General features: G+C 40.7%; 3 protein-coding genes across 5 annotated transcripts; 2 read left to right on the top strand and 1 right to left on the bottom strand.

Annotated features, from left to right (window-relative positions):
- Positions 1-200: 200 nt before the first annotated feature.
- Positions 201-3,068, bottom strand: LOC116250190 (subtilisin-like protease SBT3). The gene has a single exon (XM_031623671.2). The coding sequence runs from the start codon at positions 2,575-2,577 to the stop codon at positions 295-297; it is 2,283 nt and encodes a 760-aa protein (XP_031479531.1). The 5' UTR covers positions 2,578-3,068; the 3' UTR covers positions 201-294.
- An 850-nt stretch (positions 3,069-3,918) lies between these two features.
- Positions 3,919-10,052, top strand: LOC116245887 (uncharacterized). Of its 2 annotated transcripts, none has more exons than XM_031617487.2 (12): positions 3,919-4,319; positions 4,574-4,614; positions 5,118-5,190; positions 5,354-5,372; positions 5,508-5,627; positions 7,852-7,921; positions 8,380-8,423; positions 8,524-8,565; positions 8,934-8,993; positions 9,132-9,199; positions 9,411-9,468; positions 9,684-10,052. In XM_031617487.2, exons 1-12 carry the CDS (start codon positions 4,024-4,026, stop codon positions 9,780-9,782), a joined length of 990 nt encoding a protein of 329 aa, XP_031473347.1. In that variant the 5' UTR covers positions 3,919-4,023; the 3' UTR covers positions 9,783-10,052. The 2 variants fall into 2 exon arrangements, with proteins under 2 accessions (XP_031473347.1, XP_031473346.1); XM_031617486.2 differs by having other exon boundaries at positions 3,920-4,319; positions 4,574-4,641.
- A 1,877-nt stretch (positions 10,053-11,929) lies between these two features.
- Positions 11,930-15,005, top strand: LOC116246205 (40S ribosomal protein S10-1-like). 2 transcript variants are annotated; one of them, XM_031617948.2, is made up of 6 exons: positions 11,930-12,045; positions 12,137-12,185; positions 12,329-12,611; positions 12,836-12,962; positions 14,685-14,762; positions 14,797-15,005. In XM_031617948.2, exons 1-5 carry the CDS (start codon positions 12,043-12,045, stop codon positions 14,760-14,762), a joined length of 540 nt encoding a protein of 179 aa, XP_031473808.1. In that variant the 5' UTR covers positions 11,930-12,042; the 3' UTR covers positions 14,797-15,005. The 2 variants fall into 2 exon arrangements, with proteins under 2 accessions (XP_031473808.1, XP_031473807.1); XM_031617947.2 differs by having other exon boundaries at positions 14,685-15,005.
- Positions 15,006-15,334: the final 329 nt, after the last annotated feature.

A 15,334-nucleotide genomic window follows, 5' to 3' on the forward strand; every position in this document is an offset into this window, starting at 1 on the left:
GACTTCGTTTTTGGTTAGGTATTGCTTATCATATCTAATTCAATCGGATCTGCTTTCACCATAATGCTCAAAATTGATCTTATATTTGTAACTTTCTTAATACCAAGTTGATTTTTTTGTTCTATCAAACGCTTACTCAAAATATCTCCCAACAAAACTAGGAGACTTCATTTTCCAAAAAGACATTGAGATGAACCTGCTTGAGTATGCTGTCACCGGATGGCAAGAACTTGATTAATCTCAGAAATAGCTTCCTTGACAGTTTATTCTTGGTAGAAACTATAAGGAGAACTCTTAATCTTCTGTCTCTCTTACAGTGGTAGCCACGATTGGGCTCCTTACAGTATGCTTTCCTTGGTCATCCACCCAAGTCAAGAACCCAAAAACTATGGGGTCTTTCATCGGCCGCTTCACTTCCAATGTGAGAGAAAACGAGGCTTTCTGGTTTTTCCTCTGGAATGTGAGCTTTAATGGAGTCACTGTCACGCTAAAGCCCTTCATTGTTGTGAGTTTGGCAGTGTAAGTCGTAGGACCATCTTCTCCTACATTTGTCACCGTCCTCTGAAACATCCACACACCAGAAGACTGCTCTGAATCTAGGTAACTGATGAAAGACGGGTAGTTCAAATCAAGATTCCCGCCTTCGCATCGATCGTAGTCGGAAGAGTTTCTTGCAATTGCCTGGAACTCTGCTCTCGTAAGATTCAGGGCACAGAGGAACTTGACATAGTCTCCGCGACCAGCATCGTAGACCAGACCTGGGTCCATGGCCTTGTTTGGATTGATCTCACCTGAACCCACCGCCAGAGGAGATGCACCACCGTCAATGGGTTGCCCGGTGTTATCCAAAATGTTAGCAGTTGTCATCATTGCCGACCGGATTGTGGCCGGACTCCAGTCCGGGTGAGCAGACTTCAGCAGCGCAGCGAGCCCGGAGGCGTGGGGGCATGACATGGATGTTCCAGACAGGAGGGTGAAGTTACTAAAGAATGATTTTTGCCGCAAGGTTGTAGCAGATGCAGTAGGAGAATAAGCTGCCAATATAAGAGTACCAGGTGCCACAATGTCTGGTTTCAGTATGGCTGAAGTGCCGAATGATGGTCCCCTTGAGCTAAATTCTGCAATGGTGGGTGCCGGCTTTATGCCGGTAAAAGTCCTGCGGAACGTCAAGCTAACAGTTGGGTTCTTGCTGGTTTTCACATACTTCCTTATGGCTGCTGAATCTTTGGGATCCAATACAGATGCTGGGCATTCAAAATTTGTTGCTCTTATCACAAGCGAGTTATTTGTTAAGAGCAATGCACCTGCGCCCTTTGCATCTGCAACAACGAAGGTCTCAAATACTGATGATTGGCCGGTCGCTTCACATACAACCACCTTCTTTTTCACTAGATCTTTTAGCTCAGCAGGTGAACTGCAGCTTGCAACGGATTCATTATAGTACAGCGGCAGATTTTTCACCGATCTGTTACCGATATACAAGGATGAGCCGACGAAGGAAGCTCCATTTCCGAGAGTGACGACGCCGGAAAATCTGCGATCTATGGCGGTAGCACCAACTGTCAGTATCCAGGGAGCGCCATTGCGGATGGACCTGGATTCAGGTCCCCTGTTTCCAGCAGACGTAGACACAAAAATGCCTTTCTCCATCGCCGCAAATGCACCTACGGCGATGGGGTTTTCGTAGAGGGGAGTAGTTCGTCGATAGCTCATGGAGAGTGAGATCACATCGACACCATCTGCAATTGCCTGGTCCATTGCAGCAAGAGTATCAGAAGCAACGATACCTTCATTCCAAATGACCTTGTACATAGCTAGCCGAGCGCGCGGGGCTACGCCTCTCGCAGTGCCTGCACCATAGCCAAAGTATGAAGCTCCTCCAGCATAGTTTCCGGCAGCAGTTGATGAGGTGTGCGTGCCATGGCCGTCGGTGTCCCTTGCAGAATTCATGGATATTGTGAGATTGGGGTCCTGTGCCAAGAGTCCCCTGTTGAAGAAACGCGCTCCAATGAGCTTCCTGTTGCACATGGAGGCATTGAAGGCCGTACCAGCTTCACATTGGCCCTTCCACCTCTTGGGGATCTCCTGCATCCCATCGTCTCTGAAACTCGAGCTCTCCGGCCACACGCCGGTGTCAACGACGCCTATGATGATGTCTTCCCCATACTTGGACGCAGGCCATATCCCAGAGACAGGACTCAGGCCTAGATACTCGTAGGTATAAGTGGTGTCCTTTGTGCCTGATATGTCCCCGTAAGCAGCCACGAAACCAGGGGATCGCTTGAGCAGTTCCAGCTGAGTTCTGGAGAGAACAGCACTGAAGCCATTGATGGCATGGCTGTAAGTGTAGATGTGGCTTGACTGCTGAGAAGGGGCAGCATCATCGGCAGCAGCAATGAAGCTCTCAGATGAGAGGATGGAAGTGTACCAATGGTGGTGGCTGCTGAAGGCCCTCGGCATGGCTGCAACGTCCATGTGGACTATGTACGCATCCCTCTTTCCCGATGCGCTCGTCCATAGTTGGAAAATGAACAGGGTCAGGAAAGCAGAGAGCAGCGGTGTACTAGAGAGAGACATTGGTACCTGTTAATGGTGGTGCACACTGCACTCTGCAGTTCCTGTGCCTCTGGCCTATAGAAACAGATAACGGAGAGAGAGATGACAACGGTAAAGTTGTTGGAATCCATGGCTTCCGTCATTCTACCTGACATCATCATCATCTCTTTACGGGGAGAGAGATCCAGTCGATTGGATGCAGTAAAGGCCCGTTTCTTTACTCTTCACTAACGATAGAAGAAAACAGATCCAGTCGATTGGATGCAGTAAAGGCCCTTCTTTTTTTTACTCTTCACTAATGACAGAGAAGAAAACAGAAAGTATTGAATTCATCGAACGCCTTCTCTCTAAATTCGACAGTTTGTAGGATCCACTGTACTGAATTTCCGTAGTGTGGATTTCAGAGACATCCATTAAATAGAAAATTCTCAGATTTGGAATCCGACAAGGTGTTCAAATCACAGCATTGTCAAGAACAGAGAATCAAACGTTCTCACAGATTTCAGTTTCAGCAAGAAAGATTGAGTTTATTTTCACGTACCAGATTGAGATATTTTTTTTTCCTTCTCTTCTCTAAACTGTGGAACTGGGATTCACCTCCATGCTTCAGTTAAACTCAAATCGTCATGAAGAAATGTTCAAAATAAATAGTTTTGAGAGTGATGGGGCGTCAATCTGATGTGCTTTCAAGGGGCCACTTGGCCCCATTGACAGAGAAGGCAGCTTTATCACTTTACAGATCAAGAAGGCGCTTTAAGTCAAGGCTTTTATGAACACTTATCCGAAACTTTTAATTGATTCTACTCGGTGGTTGATCATTTAAGAAGTGATGTTTCATCTCTTTTTATTTACCGCTCTTCCTTACAAAGGTACTCAAAAATATCTTCGCAAAAGTGAAATTTACAGAAGGCAAAGAGTTACTTTCTAAAATTTCTTCAAGCGAAATGATAAGAACAAGTAGAAAACTATTGAAGTTGCTTTAGAAGCTCATGGAATCTTCCCAATGAATTCTTTAAAAGAGATTTGAGATTTTTTTCCCGTGCATGGTCTTTGACCTTTTCGCTTGCATTGCATAGGAATTTTTTTGTTGCAGAGTCAAACTATACATTTTAACAAAGGCTGAAATTTTAATTTTTTTAACTTTTTATGCATATTAAACTAATATTTTTTTATTTACATATAAATTTTTAAAACTATCGGTCGATACCTTTCAATACGAAGCAGTATTGATAAGAATGGTTACCTCTATGATTTGGATTTTGGGTTGACTTGGAACGGATCTGGATCGGTGTGAGGATTTTATCCGATATATCTAGTACGGACAAATTGCATGCTGTCTCGTCCTCCGGAAGAAATTAAATTCCCGCGTTCGTTAATCTGCCACCGAGAGGACAGGAGGAACCTTCCCGCACTTATCCGAAGCACACTTCGCCACTCGTCCTCCGGCCGTCCGCCCGCCGGAGACCCATGGCAGCCGTCTTGTCCTTCGGACCTGCCGCTGTCGGAGGGCCGGTGCGTCATCGGACTAATTCCTCTCGTCGAAGCCCGACGCGTCTCGCCGCGGATCTCAGAGAAACCCCTTCTGCCTCCGTGAAAACCGAAGACGAAGAGAGGCTGGGCGAGGGTACCGCCGTGTCGCCACCCCCAGGCTTCAAGCCCCCGCAACCAAAGCGATTCTCTGCCCGGCCCGACAAAATCGTCGACGTGCTGTCGGCGTCACTCGCACTGCCCTTCCGTCTCGGCACCGGCGCCTTCGCCTTAGGGTATTGTATCTTTGTCTTTGCGATCGATTAGACCGGTCCGACTCAGGCCGTACAAGTCTATCTGCTGGTAGATGCTGAATTCTTGCTTTTCTAATTAGATCGTGACGTGGGTGTTCTATTCTCTTAATTCAAGGGTTGTTTCGAAGTCTATGACTATATTATGGACTCATCTAAATAATTCGATTGTATTCGATTTTGATCTTTGACTCACATGTTGCTATTCCTTTCTTGATATTCTATATTGTGTCATGCAGATACAGTGCTTCTTTTGTATCAGAAGAGGAGATCCCTCCAAGTGTGTATTCAACTTTCAAAATTGCTGGTATTTCCTGTTTGATACTTTAGCATAGCTTATCAAAGGTCAGCACGTATTCTGTGTAGAAATCAATGTAGGTAACTCATTGCGTACATTGCATTTCCAAAGCAAAGAACACGCAACGTTGGTATGCATACACGAACATGCATGAACTTCTTAATATGCAAAAAAGTGTAAGACTTACGGCAACTTAAGTTTGAACTCTCAACAAAAAATTCTAATATTATCATTAGCAAACAAGACCATTCAGTAAGAAGACTACATATAGCCGATGCATGACCTCGATTTATTTTTACTGACACCAATCTTCTTAAGCATTTTACTAATGTTTCAGCAAAATCTGATTAATTATTATTTGTGTGCTAATAATGCTCATAATTCTACATAAAACTTTTTATTTCCACATCTATTGTCAATGTTATTGTTACTTGTTCAAACACATTGCTTAAAGAACATTGTGCTGATCAAAGTAGTTGAAACAGGCTTGAAGCTGAAGGAGACTTCAAAATTGGGTCCTAGGCCTGAAATGCCCATTGAGATCTATGAGTTTGAAAGGTGCCATATTTTGCTCTTTTACATCACTTAATTTTGGGCTTCAAGTTTATTTGTGCTTGGTTGAATGTTCAAGATTTTTTTTTTTGGTTTCTAACTGGTCTAGGCTAACAGATGTTTCTCCTTTCTGATTGCATTGTTAACGGATATATCTTGGAAACCTCAGCTGCCCCTTTTGTCGTAAGGCAATACTACATGCTATTAGTTTTTTTCCTTATGCATATATTACTTCATACTTTATCTCTATGTGTTAAGGATACTGGATACCTGGATTTTCTCTTACTACTTCACTTCGTTGGTTTATTTTTTTATATCAACAGGTTAGAGAAATCGTGAGTGTATTGGATCTAGATGTTCTGTACTATCCTTGCCCACGGAATGGCCCAACCTATCGTCCCAAGGTTATACAAATGGGTGGAAAGTCGCAGTTCCCATACATGGTTAGACCTGTTCAAATGATTTAAATTTCATTGTATCTTTCTAAGAGATTAGGTGTAAATTTTATGGATCAACTAACTTTCTATGTACTTTTTTCTTGTGATTGAAGACATATATGTGATCTACAATTTTGAAAAAATTCCAGCTAATTGATTGTATTAAGCACACTTTTGAAGTAGAAATAATGCAGATATAAGTAAAATGTGTTTGTGCATAATATGGTTGTTTATGTATGTATATGAATTTTTAAAATACATGTAGCATATTGAAAATACAGAAAATACTCATAAGGATATTTGTGCCTCAATTGATAAACAAATAAAGGACAACTTAACTCAGTGCCTGTGTATGTATGCATGTGTGTGCATGCATGTGTGTGGGCACTCAAGATATTTATAAAAATTTTATATGCCTAATTTCATAAACGGATAAAAGATAACTAAATCGTATATGCGTGTGTATATGTATCGTGCATTTGTCTCTTGTATATGTGTATGTTAAAGTTCATAGTTATATATGAGAAGAAAAAAGTGATCGGGAGTTATGAAATGCAAAAGAAATTGAAAAAGGAAGGCTACAGGAATTGGGAACAGATGCTGGACCTCCACAAGAAAAGAATATGCACGTGACAATCAAATAACCAATGTTGTTACACTAGATTAAGAATAGAAGGATCTTAGGGAATACATGAATCCTGATACTGATAACTATAACAACCTGACCCACTTCTGGGCTTGGGCCCCTGGTTCAGCGGATGCCAACTGGCCCCCTAGTAGTTTCGGCTCCAACCCTCGAAGAGACTAAGAACCAGGACAATCATCTCATTAATGACCTCTCTTTATAAGCCCTTGAAGATCCTTTACAATCTTCGATACAGGACTAAACTTATGGGGTGTTACAATCCACCCCCCTTAAGGAACATGCGTCCGCGCGTGTAGGACCCCTGGTCCGAGTGTTGAACCGGCTCTGATACCACTATAACAACCCGACCCACTCCTGGGCTCGGGCCTCTGGTTCGGCGGATCTCAACCTACCCCCTAGCAGTTTCGGTTTCAACTCCAAAAAGGTTAGGAACCAGGACAATCATCTCATTAACGGCCTCCCTTTATAAGCCATTGAAGATCCCTCACAATCTTCGATAGAGGACTAAACTTCTGGGGGTATTACAATAACACTGCTGTAAATGTAACTAATGCAACTTGAAGATCCTTTACAATCTTCGATACAGGACTAAACTTCTGGGGTGTTACAATCCACCCCCCTTAAGGCACACGCGTCCGCGCGTGTGGGAACCCTGGTCCGAGTGTTGAACCGGCTCTGATACCACTATAACAACCCGACCCACTCCTGGGCTCGGGCCCCTGGTTCGACGAATCCCAACCTGCCCCCTGGCAGTTTCGGTTTCAACCCCAAAAAGGCTAGGAACCAGGACAATCATCTCATTAACGACCTCCCTTTATAAGCCTTTGAAGATCCCTTACAATCTTCGATACATGACTAAACTTATGGGGTGTTACAATAATACTGCTGTAAATGTAACTAATGCAATGCGAATGATCAAGAATCCATGATCAGGACTGAACTGAAACAAGAAAGAGACAATGCACAGACAAGGTCTTTAATGTAATCTCTTAGCAGACCCCAAAAAGGAGGGAAAGAAAAAGGAATCAAAGCATTTGGCTTCAGTACAACAAGGGAGGGTGTGTTCTTATGGTAGTTTCACATATGTATGATACATCGCTTATAAAATTATAGTTATTATAGGGATGGGTCATAGTTTTTCTATCTGCATAATAGTCCAAATAAAAGCTGCACTATGCTATGAAAATGGGAAAGCAGGCGAGTAATTTGTATAAAGATGATGAATGCAAATCACTCCCAAAGGCTCCAGACAATTGGTACCTCCCACCCCACCGAAAAAAGGGAAAAAGGACCCTATGATTCTCCCATCTTTGCTTTGATCTATTTTGCTTTGATTTCTGGTACGTATCGTTTGGGAGTTAATATCAGAAGCTTTTAGTTCATTCAATCTGATGAATTAATGTTTAGAATTTGGAGGATCTGCCATTAGTTTATGCATCAGTTACTGTTCTTACTGGATTTTTAATTATTTCAGTTGTCTTGATTTAGATCTATATTTTTGGATATCTCGTAGATCTTGTTTTGTTCCATAAGGTTCATGTCCACCATATCTTCAAAGTCATATGTTATGGTTTTATAGTGCAGGTGGATCCAAACACTGGTGTTGCTATGTACGAGTCAGATGATATAATAAACTACTTGGTTGGGAAATATGGTTTGTAAAGTGCTGTCCTTCTGAATTTCTAGCTTCCTTTTTAACTGCATCCATTCTCTCAAGTGTCAATTGCTATTTTCATTTCTTAGGATAAAGCAGCTGAATATCTGTTACCATCTGGTTTCTTCTGCTGTTGATTTTCATTCGTAGACATACACAAACATTTATAAATTATGCCACATGTATAAGTTCATGCCTTTTTTCCCATTAATGGTTTTGATTTTACCTTGTAATACAGCTGTTTCACTTTCCTATGTGGACCTGATATTGGCTCATGTATTATAGGCTCATGGTACTAGATATCTCATTGTAATCACAAAACCATTTATATTCCCTCTTAATATTAGATCTTTACATGTTAACATGTATACTCTGGGTCTTTTAGCATGAAATGGATTTCTCCAACTAGAATCGGGCCTTTTCTTTAGCATTAATTTGTTTCTTTTAATTGTTTTTAGGTGATGGGACCCGCCCGTTTATGCTATCACTTGGGTTATTAACGGTAAATTCTGGAATCATGTACCAATTTTTTTCTCTAGGCTCTCCCATTTTTCCTGCCTGAAACTTTCGTGAGAATTCTGACAGATTGTCTTTCTTTGCAGACTCTAACTGCAGGATTTGCAATGATTGGTCGTATGGGAAAGGCAAGAGGACTTCATAATTATGGCATTTGTTTTATTTATCTTGAACTGATCTTGAGCTGATCATGCAATTTTCTTGTCTAGTGCTTTTCTTTCTGAACTGTATAGATAGAGTACGACTTTAATATGTGGTGTTCCTGATGGACTTTTTTTAAGTGTTTATGGTCCTGAGATCTTTTTGTTGATCTCAGTTTTACATGTAAGGTTTGCTCAGTTTCAATAGATATTACTAGATAAATATCCAGTGAAGTCACTTTTGCTTATTTCCAAAGGATTTTGATGCTCATGATATCTGTAAGCTTTGCTTTGGTGTCTTATCGGTAATAGAAAAAATTATTGCTGCTTAGCATTATCTTCACTTATCTCTGCAGGGCTCTTCATATACTCCATCAAAAGCCCCACCTAAACCACTTGAGTTATGGGCATATGAGGTGGGATCAGAATCCTCACCAACTTTCTTATACTCTTAGGACCATTAGAATTTAAAAGCCATGATTGTAAAGAAGATATGAACTATCCTGCCTTGTTAAACTACCATTAACTTGTGCTTCAAACACACCTTTTCTCAGGCTTCCCCTTTCTGTAAGATTGTCCGTGAAGTTATGGTTGAGCTGGAGTTGCCACACTTGCTTCACAGGTAACATTTAATTGGTTATAAGTCGGCACCTGTATTCAGAAGCCATTAGGTCCATCCCTCCTTCATGCACATCAGTCATTCATGGTAGCGTAACGGCCTCTTGCATATGGGTGTTGTTTGTTGTGTCTTCCAAAGAGGGCAAGAAAAGGGACATGAAGATTTGCATGTTCCAATGTAACTATGTTAAAAAGAACTCTGTACTGTCTTGCAGCACTGCTCGTGGTAGTCCGAATCGGCAGAAGCTATTCGAGAGGGCTGGGCATTTTCAGGTTTCTAGTTTGTCTTGCTTCCTTAGTTTTCTTATAGCTATAATCATTGAAACTCATGTTTCTTGTTTAAACCCAATTGCTGGTTGATCAACTTTAATGAATGGGGACTGATTTGTTGAGCACTTCAACGGCAGTTCACGTACTATGAGCATTTATAGATCGAACTGGAGGAATCTCCATATCAGATGATGTGTTTTTATTGTCACTATATACAGGCACCTTACCTGGAAGACCCAAATACTGGGGTTAAGATGTTTGAAAGTGCAGAGATTATAGACTACCTGAAAACAACCTACATGCTTCCAGCGTCGTGATCGTCCTCAAGATGGCACATTTGATCCTTTTATGAACTGTATGTTTTGCTTCCTGATCCTATGTGCTTTTGTGCTTGAAGAAGTCATTGTGAGACAAGTGACGAAAGCTAGGTTCCCCTGAGTGTTCTGTTTGTCACTGCATGTGTAAAATGAATGTAACCTACTCTTGGTTGTAAGTTGTAACTGTGGTCATGCTAAGACCAAAAGTTGTGAATCTCAAGACCATGTGTGCTTAAAACCAAAATAGAGAAATCTTCTGCCATTCAACTATCTTTTGGCCTCATGTAGTCTTGACGAAGTTCCAAGCACGGGGAATCTCTTTCTGACTTGCTTCTTTCCAGTTAGAAGGTACACGTTTGTATTTTCTATGGAAGCTTTTTACGTGCTTGTCTGAACTTGCGTTTCATGTGGTTATGCGATAAAATTAATCCATATTCGGAAGGGCTACATATTATGTGAAAAATAAGTAAATGCTTATGAAGTATTGCATTTTGTATAGTACTGTTGTGGGAAAAACATTTTTGAATAACTTGTCTAAAATATTTTCTTTTCATATACGTTTGTTGGTCACGTCAATAGAACTTTGTTGTGTACTTGCATGTGTCGGTTGGCAAAAAAATAGATCAGTATTTGTGAAATATCGTGCTTTTGTGTATTGGGACTGTCACTCCAGAGGGCCCTTGGGAATCGAACAGGGCACTTACCCACTATGTACCACTGGGCCTTACTAGTTGTCCTGGGGGGAGGGGGAGAGAGGGAGAGAGGTGTATAGATTCAACACTGTAAGGGCAACCAGAAGTTGTTCAAGTTACAGTTACAACTGCCATTACAAGTAAAACCCGTTACCCATTTGATGACCGATCCCTAGGGACCCTGCGTCTGTAGACGCGAGAAACATTAAAGAGGACATCCCACCGCCGTCTATTAACGTTGAGTAGAGAGTAAAATTGGTTGACAAAATACACCAATGCTTTACAAAACAGCAGATGGGGAGAGAGATACACATATATGTATTTGCATTAGTTTCAAAAAGGAAATTGATTTACATTAGTTCTATTCGAGCTTGTACTGAATTCATATTACATTAGTCTGTTTGGGCTTGTAACCTTTCTTGAGCCAAATAGTTGTTGGTTTCGATCAGTTCGGCTCGAATGAACTTGGTTCAACAAGATAGCAGCGAATATGAACTGCGTATTAAAACTTAAAAGCTTAAAACAAATGGTCTGTGCTCTCTGCGTTTTGAGCCAAATAAGACGTCAATAAACTTTAAAATGTTTGTAAATCTGATGCCGTATAGTTTTAGAAATTAAGAGTCACCTTTTTTCATCTCATAAAATATAATTTATGCGTTGAAATTTCACGTTTTTGCCGTTCTTACATTTTTAAGCATCTCATTTCCGTCCATGCAATTCGATTTACAAAAAGCTACTTAAAACATCAAGAGACCTGCTTGGGTGATCTAATCTTAAATCAAGTTTGAGGTCCGATAAAGATGTGACCATCGCATGTGTATAAAGTAAACGTAGGATTGCGCTTATTGGATCTGAGTTCTGTTCTGAAATTCAAGTTTAAGTCCGAGTCTGGCGCGATTGAATTGGCAGAGATCCGATTTCAGTCCCATTTGACAAATGGTGGATTCAAACCAGATCTGAACCCTTTTACACTTCAAAACACCCCAAACTGCTTCCTTGCTGATAACAATGACCGTCCCTGATAAAGAAACTGAAGTGGTGGAGACGGCAGATTACTTTGGATCTTGGACACCAGGGTCTGATTTAACAGTTGGCCCATCTTAAATTTATAGTTTTAGTAAGCTGGGTGAATTAAGATCGCCGTTATCCCTCAAATATATATATCTCAAGTTTGAGAGAATGAATTCTGACTTGAATCGAGAGGCCAAGACTTACAAATTTTATGGTGTCATTATTGTATCTTTCAAGCTCAAGATTTCAACGTCTTCTTTGAAAACAAAGAGATATTAAATCCAAAAATGTAAGATCTTAGGTCCCCTCGAGTTGGTAATCAAACAGGCTCTATCATGATTCATGGAGACTAGCAAAAACTAATCGGGTCGGGTGAAATTTGGATATGAAAAAATCGATTTGTTTTAACATGATCCGGCCCGCCAATTTCCTGGCGTATATAAGCCTTGGTCTAGGGTTTCTTTGCCTTCTTTTATCCTTCGGCATTCAGCAGCACCATCGTTCTGAAAACCAGGGTTTTCTCATCCTTCTACTCAGGAACTGACGCTCCTTCGAAGATGGTAAGCCTCCTTTCTGTAACCCATCTGTCGACCTCGGATTTATCTTCTTAATAATCTCTGTGTGCTTTTTGCCCTTGCTCTCTTGTTGCAGTTGATCCCGAAGAAGAATAGGAACGAGGTCTACAAGTACCTCTTTCAAGGTAGCTCTCGTCTTGATTTATTCTTATTTTTTTCTCTCATTCTCTTTTGTTTTGCAATCTGTGCTTCAGTTCGTCCTACCTCTTTCTTATTTCTTCGGAAAATTGGGTTTTCTTTCTTCGTTGCGGATGGGTTGTGTGATCAGAGGGCGTGCTCTATGCGAAGAAGGATTTCAATCTGCAGAAGCATCCTGAGATCGATGTCCCCAACCTACAAGTTATCAAGTTGATGCAGAGCTTCAAGTCCAAGGAGTACGTGAGGGAAACATTCTCGTGGATGTACTACTACTGGTACCTCACCAACGATGGCATCGAATACCTGAGGACTTACTTGAATCTGCCATCTGAAATCGTCCCAGCAACCTTGAAGAAGTCCGTGAAGCCCCTCGGGAGGTCCATGGGCGGTGGTCCTGGTGGTGACAGACCCAGGTACTTAATGTCTGCCTGATTAGTTGGTAGTTCTTGTGTTTTTTTATTAGTGGTCTTTGACTGTTTGAGTTCCATTTGAAACTTTTATTGCTAGGTTTAGCTTATTCTGGTTGGGGGATTTTTGGTTTGTTAGTTTGGGACTGTGTGATTTCTTATGGATGAGAGTTTTGTAGTTTTAAGATATCGGCATTTTATGGATTTCACTTATTTTGGTCGCCCTGCAGAGGCCCTCCACGATTTGAAGGCGACAGGCCCAGGTTCGGTGATCGGGATGGATACCGTGGTGGCCCTCGCGGGGGTGAATTTGGTGACAAGGGTGGAGCTCCACCTGAATTCCAGCCTTCCTTTAGGGTAACTTCATGATATTTCTTCTCATATTTACCTCCCGTTCTCAGTTTCACCGTTAACTAAGATGGACAATGGTTCGAAAATAGGTTTTGATCTGTGAAACGGAAATTTATGCTGAGTCCGGTTTTCCTTTTTTCCAGTCCACCACATACGTCATCTTGATTGCTGTAGCACCTGTTGACCTGTTTATTTGTTTTAAGTTTCAACTTGTTCATGTGTTTAATAATTCAAACTATTCGTTGAGCACTGGTTGTTGGTCATTGGTCTTATATATTTAGAGTTATCTTTTTTCTTTGTGCTTTACTATATGTCCCTTTTGAATATTCTGGAGATGTTTCTCACAGGACAAGCCCATCAGTGAGGTGGAGAGACATGTCAGTTTGACCTTTTGATTGTTTTTACTTGTCATATTTCTTTAGGATGACATATTCCTGTGCAAACGTATTTCCTTCTTAAGGTAGATAGTCGAACACACTTATTGCTTGAAGAACTATATAGCTTTTACCAACTTATTTTCATAGTTCGATGGCAATCTTTTTTAATTTCTCAATCTTTACTTTTATACATTGTGGCACGAATGCCAAGAAATCAAAAAAATTCTTACTTGTTACTCTTAAGAAAATACTAAAAACTTTCTGTATAGGGTGTTTTCCTAATGCTGTTTCTACTATGTTTTTGGTTATGGAAGGATTTTTTAAGGAAGGGATCAGGGATATCACTGTATTAGGATCTTCAGCAAAAGCAAAAACAATATCTAGGGCGTTGTGACTGAATGAGTACCAACTTATAGTTTCCCATTGAACTGAGTAGATTCGCCAGTGTGGATACCGAAATTGCATCTGTTATTTTTGCTATCTAAAGATAAATGACAACTGGAGATAAATGAAGCTTTGATTCCCTAGAAAACGAAAGCTTTTATCTGCTAATTAAGTTTAAAACCTAGTGTAGTAGTTATGGCATTGTCAAATAGCTGGGTGATTCACAAAAAAAAAATCCTGAGTTGCTTATTGTTTTGAATGATGTGTAATTGGAAATGTTCAAATCGCTATATGATTCACTTAACTGGGTGGTTCCATATTTTTTTTCTCCAATTCTAGAATGTCTAATTGGCCATGCCATATGTCATCCTGAAGTTAATTTAGCTGATTAGAGACTTGAGAAAATGTTCTACGATCGTTCATGGATTGTTAATATGATAATTTTCTAGACAGTTTATTTTTGAACCCGTTTATGCTTCTAATGCAAGGTGGTTCAGACTGAAAATGAAAAATATATTGGAAGCTGGTCAATTATGCTCTACTGATGTGTTAACCGATTGGAGGCTGGTTGCTTCGAAAGGTTTTCCTTTAAGTTTTGACTCATAAACGAAATAAACCCTATTTGTTAATAAACTCGGATGTAATTACTCCTAAAGATGGACAGCCTTTGGGCTCAGAAAATGTTTACTGGTTCCATATTGGTAAAATGGCTTGTTTCTTTTTGCATAAATATGCATCAAGGTATAATATCAAAGGGACTAATAAGGTTTGGCTATTTGACTTTGTTTATCAAGGGGAAGTTTGTCCCAATAGCATTTACGTGTGTTCTCTACCCCATATGTGGCCGTGTTGACTTTATCTGATTTCACAGTTGCAAGTATCAGTTTGCTGTGTTTAGATTGATTCTTTTATGTTTCCATACTTATTTTTTCACTTTACCTCTTTCTGCTGTTGGTTTACTGTCTAGGGTGCGGGTGGACGACCTGGGTTTGGAAGAGGTGGTGGTGGTTATGGTGGTGGTCCTGCATCCAGTTCTCTTGCTTAGGCGGTTCTCTTGCTTAGGCGGTTCTCTTGCTTAGGCAGTTTCGTACCTTATCATCTGATCTTGCGTCTACTTCCAGATACTGTTGGAAATTTTGTAGCGTTTTATTTTATTTTGGGAAGTTAATTGATATCTCAGTTCAACAACGCAAGTTTGCTGTTATCGATGATTTCCTTTCTGCTCCATTCTTGACAGTTATGAAACGCAACTAGTTTTAAGATTCTTAATTCTAACTTTTCTATTCAATGAGTGGCTGTATTGGCTTCACAATAAGGCCGGACCAGTGCTTCATGTGTGCCATTATTGTGCAGGAGTGTTGGTCGATCATATGCCCGCAAATTGATCTTTGCAGTCTCTGTTTCGAGCGAAACTTTAGCCATTCGAAACAATAATAAATCAAATTTTGTTCAAGCTTCCGACCTTTGGTGGTATCTGTTTTGCGAGGAAAAATGTACAATTTTGTATGGCGGTGAAATCGAGGGGGTGACTTCGTGCTATGCATCAGCATTGATAAAATCTCAGCTTAATATGGCGGAACTTCATTGTCTGCCGAACATGACCTGATACCGAAACCT

This window comes from Nymphaea colorata, chromosome 1 (assembly GCF_008831285.2).
Source record: "Nymphaea colorata isolate Beijing-Zhang1983 chromosome 1, ASM883128v2, whole genome shotgun sequence".
Lineage (NCBI taxonomy): Eukaryota > Viridiplantae > Streptophyta > Magnoliopsida > Nymphaeales > Nymphaeaceae > Nymphaea > Nymphaea colorata.

What these genes read in the sequence shown, in the direction of transcription:
- LOC116246205 (XM_031617947.2), top strand. An exon ending in CTACAAGTACCTCTTTCAAG is followed by an intron (nt 12,186 to 12,328) that starts GTAGCTCTCGTC and finishes TTGTGTGATCAG; the next exon opens with AGGGCGTGCTCTATGCGAAG. An exon ending in CCTGGTGGTGACAGACCCAG is followed by an intron (nt 12,612 to 12,835) that starts GTACTTAATGTC and finishes GTCGCCCTGCAG; the next exon opens with AGGCCCTCCACGATTTGAAG.
- LOC116250190 (XM_031623671.2), bottom strand. Translation starts at nt 2,577, where the DNA reads ATGTCTCTCTCTAGTACACCGCTGCTCTCTGCTTTCCTGACCCTGTTC.
- LOC116245887 (XM_031617486.2), top strand. Translation starts at nt 4,024, where the DNA reads ATGGCAGCCGTCTTGTCCTTCGGACCTGCCGCTGTCGGAGGGCCGGTG. An exon ending in AGTCGCAGTTCCCATACATG is followed by an intron (nt 5,628 to 7,851) that starts GTTAGACCTGTT and finishes TTTATAGTGCAG; the next exon opens with GTGGATCCAAACACTGGTGT. An exon ending in CTACTTGGTTGGGAAATATG is followed by an intron (nt 7,922 to 8,379) that starts GTTTGTAAAGTG and finishes AATTGTTTTTAG; the next exon opens with GTGATGGGACCCGCCCGTTT.